At 36.4% G+C, this 12,611-nt stretch overlaps 3 protein-coding genes across 3 annotated transcripts in view; 1 reads left to right on the forward strand and 2 right to left on the reverse strand.

The window, feature by feature from the left end:
• Nucleotides 1–4,702: 4,702 nt before the first annotated feature.
• On the forward strand, nt 4,703–5,350 carry LOC126716553 (uncharacterized). Its single transcript, XM_050417362.1, has one exon. It carries the CDS (start codon nt 4,703–4,705, stop codon nt 5,348–5,350), a length of 648 nt encoding a protein of 215 aa, XP_050273319.1.
• Nucleotides 5,351–10,185: 4,835 nt separating this feature from the next.
• Nucleotides 10,186–12,611, reverse strand: part of LOC126716744 (uncharacterized) — a 47,473-nt gene continuing 45,047 nt past the window's right edge. The window contains exon 13 of the transcript XR_007652254.1: nt 10,186–10,436. The gene's annotated coding sequence lies outside the window, so the exon portion shown is untranslated. The remainder of the gene's footprint in view (nt 10,437–12,611) is intronic.
• The window catches only part of LOC126716746 (uncharacterized), a 33,787-nt gene continuing 31,522 nt past the window's right edge, over nt 10,347–12,611 (reverse strand). The window contains exons 4-7 of the mRNA XM_050417717.1: nt 12,417–12,588; nt 11,894–11,988; nt 11,698–11,795; nt 10,347–10,633 (exon numbers count right to left, since the gene is read on the reverse strand). Of these exons, the coding sequence (XP_050273674.1) occupies nt 10,530–10,633; nt 11,698–11,795; nt 11,894–11,988; nt 12,417–12,588 (469 nt within the window). The 3' untranslated portion in view covers nt 10,347–10,529. The remainder of the gene's footprint in view (nt 10,634–11,697; nt 11,796–11,893; nt 11,989–12,416; nt 12,589–12,611) is intronic.

Consider the following 12,611-nt stretch of genomic DNA (forward strand, 5'->3'; position numbering starts at 1 on the left):
TATTCTTTTATATAATTTTGCTATTTCTCTCACATTCTCTCTCTTGTGGTGTGTTTTTTGAGTTCCTTATCACATGTACTTTCTCTTCCTCTTATCGTTTTGGTTTGAATTAATTCTTAGATATTTTGAAAATGAGAATTTGAGTTTATATTAAAATACAATTTACATGACTATGCAATTGAATGTATCTATCATTTATTTGAGTAATATCAATTGTAAATTTGTGGTGAAGTTTGATTATTATGATAATCTCTTTAAAAGAATGAGAAATTTAAATAATTAATTTAAAACATAAAAAAGTTTTAGTTGTAGGGGAAAAAAAACATAACACACTCTACAAAAGTTTGAAGAATATAGATCACTTGAAAAAAGAATAATATCAAACAAACACACCTAAATTTTTTCCAAAAAAAAAAAAATCTTAAAATAATAGAATGATATATTTGTAGAGATAGAGAGATGAAAAATAATTTTAGATAGGTCAATCTTTAGGGAGAACAAATTATCTCCAGTACATTTTAGAGAATAAATCATACATTATATACACTAACAAAATTTGCATTTGTTTATTGTGCTACAAACTTTGACAATAATACTTGTGTTGGGGAACTAAAAAATACAATACCAAAACGTATTAACCCAAATAGAGTTATAAAAAAACACAATGATATCAATTTAAAGTATTTACGCAAGAAATAAAATAAAATAAAAAATCAAGAGAAAAAAAAACTTTTTTTACAAGAGAATGTGAGAGATAATAACAAATTTATTGAAAATTAGATGAGAAGAAAAAGAGTTAAAAGGTATAGTCATACTCATGCTATGTAATAGAATATAACTATATTCGTATATACTATATTTATAATGCAATAGGATAATGTATGATTTATTCTCTAGAAACCTAGTCATTACGAGGGAGCACGCAATGAGAAATGCAAGATGGACTAGACCAGAGCAAAGAGTCATCAAGATAAATTGTGATGCTGCAGTCAATCAAAACAAGTCTTATGTGGCTATTGTGGCGAGAGAGTGGGGAGGGACATTGGTTTTTCCTACGACCAAAAGGGTGGAAATCATTATCCCACTTCAAGCCAAAGCTGAAGCCATCAATTGGGCAACTCAACAAGCCTTGAAGTTGGACGCTTACTCTGTTATTGTGGAAAGTGTTCATAGTGATGCCAAAGTTTGTGCGGAGGCTATTCAGAAGCAAAACAGAGATGATACAATTAGGCTAGCGCATCTCTCACAAAATATAAATTTTAACTAGGTTCCAAGAGAAGCAAATAATGCGGCCCACTACTTAGCAACCTGGTCTTTATCAAACATGCTGGCTGGTTCTTTTGTTTTGGGCTCTACCCCTCAAGTGTTCTCTGACGTAGTTATAGATGAGCATGTTTAATTGGATATTTAGTGTAGTTTGTATAGTTTCTGCTTCAATAAAATCTTCTTGATTTTCATCCAAAAAAAAAAAAGAGTAACGAAAAGTCAAAAACGAAAACAAAAGGAAGCTACAAGCTAGAAGGACCAGAGGCGAAGAAGAAGATCCGTGTCTGCAATGAAGAAAGAAGAAGATCTGCGATGGGCTGGGGTTGTTCTTCAGGTGACCATACTGGGTTCATTAGTTTATTTACTACGAGTATTGTTTTATTAACGTTAGAGTTTGTTATTTGCTATTGTTGTTATTATCTTAACGTTAGAGATTGTTTTTACTTTTTAGTTGTTAAGAGTCCTAATAAATTGGGTAGTTAAGTCATTGTAGCTCACGTTATGGGCAGTTCCTTGTTTTTAGATTGTAAACTACGTGGGAGTCCTAAATTTTTTATATATGTATACGACTATTACACATTAGTATATTACTGAGTTTCAGCTAGCCGAGCCAAAGAAGAAAAAAATATGATTCTCTCCCATATGAAATCATCCTCCATATACTCTCACTGCTTCCACTGGATTGTGTGTTCAGATTGAAGTGCGTGTGCAAAGCATGGTCTGTGTTAATCAGTGAATTTGGAGCTTTACACTTAAAGCGCTTAAGGGAAACATCTCATGGGATCATCTGCTTGCACACCCATCGTAATTCTCGTGACTGCAAGATTTCCTTTGAAATACGTTCTTTACAAGTAGGAGGTGGCTTTAAGACTTTATTGGAAAAAGACTTATATACATCTAACATCTATCCACAGTTCCGGAGAATAGGCCATGTATATTCCTTGGATGGTTTGATCTGCTTGAGCGATGGCCAAGGTTTTGATGTATTTAATCCCACCACAGGAGAGTTTGTTAGTCTCCCAGTACTATATAATGATTGTACTTTTTCAGATTCGCAAAGGAGGTCTATTATAGTATTTGGATTTGGATATTTTCCTCTAACAAAGCAATACAATGTTTTGAGAATCTATTCTGAATTCATGGCTGCAATAATAACCGTGGGTCATTCAAATTCATCGTGGAGGATTATCTTTATCGACATCCCAACGTCCTACCATTTTTCTAATAACGAAACATTCTGTATTAATGGCAATCTATACTGGTTAGATTATCATCACATTGCAGCATTTAATGTCAGTGAAGAAACATTCCAAGAAATCAGTCTACCTCCACAAGTTGACACGCACGACCTTTCGAAGATTTTGTATTTGGCAGAACATGATGAAGGGAGGTTGTGTTTAGTTGACTTCGTCCAACACAATGAGGAATATTATTTGGATTTAGAGATATATATATATATATATATATATATATCATGCTGGAGAATCATCAATGGGAATTTCGATTTAGAGTCTTTTTTGAGGATTTCCAACAATATGGTGTTTATGACTCATATCCAAAATGTGTATCATGCCTCAAGATAGGGAAAATACTAGTATATTCACACACTGCAAAAAAATGGTATTTATATGATATCAAAAGCAAAGCTCTTGAATTTGTTGATCTCAAAAGCTCTTCTCTTGATATTATAGATGTTAGTCTGTTTGAGGAAAAGTTCACCCCTATATGTAGGAGCTAAGCATGTATACATCCTCTCAAGTCCCCAAAACCAAACTATTTTGTCATTCAATATTTATATATAAAACAATAAGGTAGAATACCCAATGTGAGAAAATGAATCCATATTTGCTTCCCCCAATATTTCAGTAAATTGTGCTGAATAATCATGATAGAAAATAATTTTTATTTATTTATTTATTTGTTTATTATTTTTGGGTGTGCTTATGGTCTCAAAAAAGTAACACTCGAAAAGAATCTTTGTAGTTTCAAAACAATTTGAGACATGCTCTTTTCGAGATTACAAGATGAGAGATAGAAAATTAAGAATATTTCAATCTGGTACAAATAAGTAAAAGGCATTGGTTTTCCCATTATTTTATATGAAATCAAAATGTCTTGATTTGGTTTTCAATTATATCAAAGTGAATACCAAATATATATATTGATAAATGAAAGCGAATTATACTTTCTGACATAAACAAGAAGTCCTCTTGTATTCTTTTTATCTTTATTCTTTGTTGCTAATTTGATATTTTAGCACAAGAAGGGTGGGGGATTTTATCCTCTCATATTCAAGAACAGCTCCTAATGGTGAACTAAAAGTTAATTTAGTATAATAATAAAAAAATCCATAGTTTTTTCATTGGGACACATAAAACTTAAAACCTCATACTTTTAAATGAGATACCTTAAAACCACATATTTTTATAAATGTACATCTCATGTGTGAGGGTCGAGTTTGTTTATGTATATTTAAGAAAGTCTAAGGTTTAAAACATCCCATTTTAGAAATATATGATTTTTTTTTTGTTTGAGAAAATAAAAATATAAGATTAAATGTATACCAATGATAAACTATATATATATATATATATATATTATCCAAAAGATTTGGTTATTGGCGCAGAAGGAAATTGAATTGTATTGGAATAATTAATTTGTGACTTATGAAACAACCAGCAATGAAGGGGATGTTATGGGCAAACATGGCAGAAGAAACGGTGCTGGTGCGATTGGAGATAGAGATCATCAGAGATTGGGTAGGTCTGATTCGGATTTGGGGCTGGGTCGCCAACAGGAAGCGGAGAGCATGGATGATGATCTTTCCGAGAATCATCGTAAGTGTTTTGATCCTTATGTGGATGGGTATGATTTTACTATGGGAGGAGTGGCTATTGGAACTGTGGAGGCTGAAAGAGGTTCGGCACCTGGTGTGGTCAGCCATACCGAAAATTTATGCGATGCAGAGGGTAGCCTTGAAGCGGCTGGAATGGACTTTGAGGGTGGAGGTAAAGCCGCAACCTCATGTTGATTTGTGTCCCTGAAAAATAAAAATTTTCCCATGAATATTATTGCTTGGAATTGTAGAGGTGCGCGGAAAGCCGCGTTTAGAAGTCATGGTAGAGAATTAGTTCGCATCCATGATCCAGCTATTTTAATAGTGATGGAGACTCGTGTTGGTGGAGATAGGGCGAAGGCGATTACGGATGATCTGCCGTTTGATGGAGCTATCCACACCGATACCATGGGTTATGCGGGTGGGTTATGACTGCTGTGGAATGGAGATAGAGTGGAGATCAACCAATTAGTAATTACTGAACAAGAAATTCATGTGGCTGTTAAGGTACTCTCTTCTAATCTTAACTGGCTATTATCTGCAATCTATGCTAGCCTTAAGTGTGCTGAAAGGCAGGTGTTATGGGGTAATCTTAAAATTATGGCTGACCTTCATGATTTGCCATGGGTAATGGCGGGCGACTTTAATGAACCTCTGTCAGAGAGTGATAAATTTGGAGGAAGGGGGGTGAGTGTTAATAGAACTCTCCAGTTCAAGGAATGTCTAGATGCTTGTAGTATGATTGATTTAGGTTTTTCGGGTCCTTGGTTTACCTGGACTAATAGGAGGGATATTCAAGCTCTTATTCATGAGAGGATAGACAGATTCTTTGTCAATCCCCAATGGTGTCTGATGTACCCAGAGGCCCGTGTGGCCCATCTCACTAGGTGCCATTCCGATCATTGTCCTATTTTGTTGGAATTGCAGCCAAGAAGTCAGGAGAATAGGAGGAAATTATTTAAGTTTCAAACATGTTGGTTGTCTAATTCCAACTTTCCTTTCGTTGTTACTCAGGCCTGGAGTCATAGCTCGGGACTAGCTCAGGCTATTGAGCTTTTCACTAATAAGGCTATCAGGTGGAATAAGGAGCATTTCGGTAATATCTTCTTTAGGAAAAAGACTATTATGGCAAGATTAAATGGTATTCAGAGAGCTATGTTAGTTAATCCTTCAGCTTTTCTCCTTAACCTTGAAAATGAACTTCTAAAGGATCTTGATGCTGTGTTGAACCAGGAAGAGGAGTTATAGGCATTAAAATCGAGAGTTAATTGGATAATTCAAGGGGATAGGAATACGGCTTTCTATCATGTGTCTACCTTGGTGAGAAGGAAGAGGAACAAGATTTTGGCTATCAAAAACACAGTGGGTGAGTGGTTATATAAGGAGGAGGAGGTCAAAGATTTTGTGATGAATGAGTATAAGGATATATATATTACTTCTTTCTGCTGTGATTCTTTTCTTCATCCTCGAATTACTCCCTGGCAGGCAAGGCTGCCAGAGGAGGAAAAATGTAGTATTAGTAGGGAGGTGTCAGAGGAGGAAATAAAAGCTGCTTTATGGTCTCTGAAAGCTTTTAAGGCTCCCGGCCCGGATGGGCTGCATGCTGGGTTTTTCCAAAGGTTCTGGCTCACTGTGGGCAGCTCAGTTATTTCTGAAGTTAAAAAAGTTTTTGCTGAGAGGAGAGTCCCGGAGTACCTCAACACAACTCTTATCGCTCTTATTCCGAATATCCAAGGTCCGGAGACACTCAGTAATTATAGACCTATCAGCTTGTGTAATACAGTGTATAAAATAGTGTCGAAGATTATTGTCGCTAGATTGAGACCGTATTTGGACAAGCTTATCTCTCCTTGTCAATTAGCCTTCGTGCCGGGTAGAAAGGGTATTGATAATGCTATTATAGCGCAAGAGGTTATCCATTCCCTTAGCAAAAAGAAGGGGAAAGTGGGTTACATGGCTTTGAAGATTGATCTTGAGAAGGCGTATGATAAATTGGAGTGGAGTTTCATCCGAGATATGCTTATTAGGATCAATTTGCCTACTGATCTGATTGAAACTATTATGAGTTGTGTAACGACGGTCTCCACGTCAATTGTTTTTAATGGGGAAGCTCTGGATCCGATTCTCCCGTCAAGAGGGATAAGGCAAGGGGACCCCCTTTCTCCCTACCTCTTCATCCTGTGTATTGATTTCCTTGGTCAACTTATTGAGGAAAAATGTAGTGCGAATCTTTGGAAGCTGATTAAGGTCTCCCAAAGTGGGCCTTCAGTTTCCCATTTGATGTTCGTGGATGATTTGGTTTTATTTGCCAAAGCAGATAATATTAATTGCTGTGCCATTAGAGATGTGCTGGATGAGTTTTGCAAGATGTCAGGGCAAACAGTTAGTGAATCTAAGTCGAGGGTGTTCTTCTCTCCCAATGTTGATATGGATGATAGGGAAGCCTTTTGTGATATCCTTGGTTTTTCCTCCACGCCATGCTTAGGAAAATACTTGGGTATTCCCATTAGGCAGCCGGGTAGGTCTTCTTGTGAGTACAACTTCATTCTTGATAGAGTGAAACAGAAGTTAGCGGGTTGGAAAGCAAATTTGCTCTCTCTGGCGGGGCGTGCGGTTCTCATCCAAGCTTCCTCAGCAGCTATTCCCTCCTATGTAATGCAGTGTGCTTCTCTTCCGGGTAGAGTGTTGGATGGTATAGATCGGGTCAACTGTAATTTTCTGTGGGGTACTACGAAAAATCAGAGGAAGATGCACTGGGTTGGGTGGCAAAAAGTGACTAAGACGAAGGAGGAAGGAGGTTTGGGCCTTCAAACGGCTAAATGAAGAAACACTGCTCTCCTGGCCAAATTGAACTGGAGATTTCACTCTGAGAAGGATTCCCTCTGGGCCAAGGTTTTAAAGTAGAAATATTGCTCTGGGAGGAGAGCTAATGCTATAAATGCGGATCGGCTTCCGTGTTCTCAGGTCTGGTCTGCTATGAAAAGAGGTAGGGAGGTCTTCAATAAAGGTAGTATGTGGCTGGTAGGCAGGGACAGTACTCAGAATTTTTGGTTTGGGAGTTGGATCAAAGGGGGGCCCATTCGTCACTTGATTTAGGGGCCTTTGCCTTGTGAAGCTGATCAATTAATGGTGAAGGATGTGTTGACTGATATGGGTTGGGATTGGAGTTGTATTCCTTTTGTGCTGCCTACAGATGTTAAAGATTTGATTCTAGCCACGCCGGTGCCGTTCACGAATAGAGGGGCTGATAGATTAGTTTGGGCAGGCAGTGCTAGAGGCGGATTTGATGTCAAAAGTGCGTACATGCTAGCTGTAGATTCAAACAAAATTCCCCCCTTGCCGATGGGGTGGATCTGGAAAATTAATACGCTTCCTAGGATTAAAACGTTTATTTGGAGATGTGTCCATGATAGTATTGGGGTGAAGGGCTGCCTGGTTAGGAAGGGAGTTGGGACGGATGATTTATGCCCAATTTGCCGAGAAGAAAAGGAAACGGTGTTACATGCTCTTCGTGATTGTCCCCGGGCTAGGGCGCTTTGGTTGCAGCTGGGAGTTAGGAATATGAACCAAGACTTTTGGAGGAGTGAGCCTCAAGAATGGTTTGCTTCGAATGGGAGTTTGGGCAGTAGGACCATGCACGATAAATCCCAGTGGAGCATGTTATTCTCCTTTGCCATTTGGATGTTATGGAAAAGTAGGAACCAGGTGGTCTTTATGGGTAAAGCTCAGAATCCAAATCTTTTGACTGAAATTGAGAATCATGTAACTGAATTCATGTATTGTGTTAGCTCTCCGAGGTGTTCTGTGCCTAGAGTAGTTGTTGCGTGTCGTTGGGAGAAGCCTCCAGAGGGCTGGATGAAGCTAAATTCTGATGGGTGCGCTGCTGGTAGTCCTTGTCTTGTTGGTTGTGGTGGTGTAGTGCGAGATAGCCATGGGAATTGGGTCACTGGGTTTTCAAGGCACATAGGGATCACTAACAGCTTTGTGGATGAGCTATGGGGTTTAAGGGATGGGTTATTGTTGTGCAGCAATTTGAACATTCCTGCTCTTATAGTCGAAATGGATGTCAAATCCATAGTGGATATTTTCTGCAGAAATGGCTATGTTAATGAAGTGATTTCTCCTCTCTTGGATGACTGCAGAATGCTTATTAACAACTTCCAGCAGATTCAAGTCAGTCATGTGTTCCGGCAATCGAATCGTTGTGCGGATGCTCTTGCTAGAGTAGGGGCTGACCAAGCTTTAGATTTTAGATCCTTTGAAAGTCCGCCTGTGGACGTTTCTGTCATTGTTGAGCAAGATAAATCTGGGCTGTTTTTCAACAGGCGTTGCCCTGTTCATGGTTAGTTTGTTTTAATGAAGTCTTCTTTTCACCAAAAAAAAAAAAAAAAAACAACCAATTCCACCGTTGATATAAATACCATTCATCATTCAGCAATAAATCAATCAATAAGGTGTAGATTTTTTTTTTTTTTTTACAAGATAGAAATTCTACTCTAACATAATCTAAGTGTATATGTGTGTAAAAGCTCTCTCATGGAGACTTTAACCTCGACCTTTACCCCCCACACCCCACAAGCACTTATACTTGTGGAGTGCCCATCGCACCAAGGGTGTGCGGTGGTAATAAGGTGTGGTGGTAATAAGGTGTAGATATATACTAGAATAACTACAACATCTTTTCTTTCTTTTATTAAGTCAACAATATGTCTTTTCTTTTAATAAAACTACTCGAGGAATTGTGAGTCTTAGTTCATTATATTTGGTTTAGCGTTTCTATTTAATAAAATTTATCTTTTTATCTTTCCTTCTTTCTCAAGTTAGATTAGGATTTCTTCTTAATAAATTTCGTCTATATTTTATGATTCTTCTTTTAAAATGAAAATAACTCTATTAAAAAAAATAATACTTACCTAATCACAAAGAAAAAAAATCCTTGACAATATAAGATCTTTTCTTCCCTCCCTATATGTATACGTAGCTTCTCTTCTTGTAGACAAGTCCAAAACCTAAACCCTAATAAGAAAAACAAAGAAAACCCTTTTGACACTTCAATGGCGCTAGCTTCCTTCTCCTCTAAGCTCCATGTCCTCCAAAATAGCTCCTATGCTCGCACTATGGCCATGCCCACCACTTGATTAATCTTGAACTCTTTCTCCATCACCACCACCACTATTACCACCACAAGTGAGGTCTCCAATATAAATAAAGATGAAAAACACATTGTACATGACCAAACTTCCATAGAATTATTATGAAATCATCCCAGTAGATGATAATACATAATCAGATACTGTAGAGACAATGTTGAACCCAAAAAAAAAAAAAAAAAAAAAAAACCGGTTTGAAGATGCAAAGTAGGCTGATGTGTAGATGTAGTAAAAAAAAAGTAATTAATGGTGATTTGAAAGATACCATGAGAGTAGTAATTAATGACGATTTGAAGGTAAATTGATGTATTTGAAAAGAGAGTAAAAAGAAAGTAATTAATGATGATTTGAAAGAAACCACATTTCTCCCTGTTTACCAATAAATTTTTTTTATCTTGAAAAGAGATTGCAAATTTGTATTTATGTAAAATTATAAATTTGTGCATGATTATATTCTTTTAAGGTCAGTGTTTTTACCAACTTTATTTGAAACTTTTCACCAAGATTGGCTGCATACAGTTTGAGGGGAAAATATGTATTTATTTTTTTTGTTGAATATCATTCAAATAATATTTATTTAATTTTCTACATTATAATTTTTTTTTTAATTGAAACCATTTATCATATTTTTTGAAGTACAAAATTACTAGTTAATATTTTTTTTTTTGGGGGAAACCAATTAATATTTTATATTTAAGTTTTGTTAACATCTACTTTTCAATTGATAATATAATTAAGGTCACCGTTCATAGATTATTAAAAAATTATTTTAGGATGTCATTTTCATTTTTTTTTCATAATTATAGCCTTTTTCTCTGATCTTTAATGTGGCACTAGAGGGTGTTTCAATTTTCTTTTCAAAAAGTGTACCATGACAGAATTTCCTACTATATTGATTGATTGAATATGTCTTTAAAGTCAATATTCTCAAAATTTGGATCCCAATGATAATTCTTGTAATAATGGATAAGATAATGGAGATTGTAATATCAAGGCTTAATATATCATCAAAATCAATTACCTATGTACAAATGCACAAACTCGGAACAAAGGATCATAGCCGTGACCTGAAGGGATCATGTAAACAAACCAGATGAAAAAGAACATATTTCAGACCTTCATGGATTGTTTTTATGAAGGTCCACAAAGTAGACCAAATAGTGGTGGAGCATTTCAACATTTAAGTTAAGTGATTTAGGATTACGATGGCTGAGGACAAAAAATGAAAATGTGATAGCACAAAGACCATCCCTAAGATCTCTTTTAGAACACGCCTGTCACTGGTTGAGGCAGTATCTTGAACGAAGTTTATCAAGCATCTCTGCATACTCAATTGGCGTTGCCTCGGTACAAAATACTTCATCCCAAATCTTGTGGAGATCTATTCAGAAAATGATTCAGTATTAACAAAAGAACTAAACTTAATCCAAGGAAAATTTAAACACCAGAATGCAGATCAGAAATTTACTTTAGTTTCTCTCTTTTGCAACAAGGAGTATAATTTTGTAGAGAACCAACAACAATGTGTATTTGATTATCCTATTAAGCACAATAGCCTTTAAATCCTCAGAAACTTTAGCTGCACAGACTCACTTGTCGATGAAAATCTCAGAGATTCTTAACCATAGAAACTTCTCACCATATGTGTCCATTCTATTTATATTTCCACATAGAACACATACACATCTAAATATCTAATCAGATCCAGAATACGAGTACATTTATGCATTCATAGTTCAACAAAGATCAACACCCTAGATGAATAGATTTTGAGATTTCCTAATATACCCAGTGGATGCTAACTCCTGCCTTCTCAATAAGGTCAGAATCATTTTTTTTTACTGGACAAATTTAGAAGACCACCCCCCCTTTCCCCCTTCTCTCCTTATTCGCATGCAGGGCAAAAAAAGGAGCTCAAGCTTTCGAGGAATTTGTATCCTAAAGGTTAATGATCAGAAAGGCAGTGACTTATTATTACCCATCCATGGTCTAAGATATATCCTGCAAGATTTTACCTTTTTTTAGTCCTAGACTATGGCATAATTTGTATGCATTAATATAGACTTTGCCCCTTAGCTGGAAGCCTGGAACCGACATAATTTCAGATATACCAACTCGTTTCTTGTACCTGCTGTTTCTACCGTACATTGGGGGCGGTCCAACCATGCAGGCTAACACAATGAAAATCACTCAACCAAACCCACGTCCCCATTGTGACTCCAACAGTTTGAAGTGAGGCTCAAGATGCCTTTATAAATTTGCATCCAAATAACATGTAAATCTTAACAACTTGCAATGCCTTTATACAAGACAACTTGCACTCAAATAACATGAAAGCTAAAAAGCACTGTAGGATAAAACTTGATATGCTAAAAACATAAAATAAATGACACATAATCACAGTAAATTTAGTAAAAACTGTGAAAGCTTGCCTGTGTATATTACCATCTCTATCTGTAGATGAAAGGCACATGATGAGCAAGTCAAATCTTGAGACATTAGTTAAATTTTCTATGTATCTGATAGCCAGATCCATTTCTTCACTGCCAAAAGTATAAAGCACAAGGGCATCAAGCACTATACAGAGCACAAACAAGAAATTACACAATCTGGAAAAAGACATTCATAGATATGTACTTACGTGAAAAAGGTGGCGACACATTTAATAATGTCAACTAGTAGGGAAGCAGACAATGCATTTTTGAATATCTGTGGCAATGCAGTTGGAGATACAGCCTAATAAAGCAAAAGTAACAACTATTAGTGGCAACATCATCGAAATAACTGAAACAGGAAAAATAGCATAAAAGAAAGCATGAGTATTGTAACTAGGACAAACAGGCCAGGATAATTTCCCTGTTGTTTTACTACATATGAAAGTGAAAACCTCTTGGAATAGTCCCTAGAATTAAAAGATCAGGTCAGCAGATGCTAACAATCAATTAATTAGTTTACTTATTGGGGACCATCCAAAGAGGAAGTTTAGGTCTATCAGGCATTGTGTACATCAAGCAACAATTATTTCCATAGAAAGGGACTATGCCCATAAATACATATCAATCTTTCATGCTTAGCAATCTATATTGCTATTAGTGTATTTAAATGTGATAAGAGAAACATGAATCTCTCTAGTACTAAATCACATAAAAACCACTATTGCTTACCTTCAATAAACGAGCCTGTAGAGCACGGTCATCAGAGAGTCCCTGCCAAGAAGCCTCAAATTGATAAGCCGACTTTGGTGGTGTGATGCTTTTTGCAGCTTCAGCCTTGGCTCGAGAAGCTGCTTGAGAAGCAAGCTCTTGCACTGACTTCATCAGCTCTTGCTTTCCTGTTCTGTGATTTTTCAAAAGTTAATC

This window comes from Quercus robur, chromosome 3 (genome assembly GCF_932294415.1).
Source record: "Quercus robur chromosome 3, dhQueRobu3.1, whole genome shotgun sequence".
NCBI classification, from domain to species: domain Eukaryota; kingdom Viridiplantae; phylum Streptophyta; class Magnoliopsida; order Fagales; family Fagaceae; genus Quercus; species Quercus robur.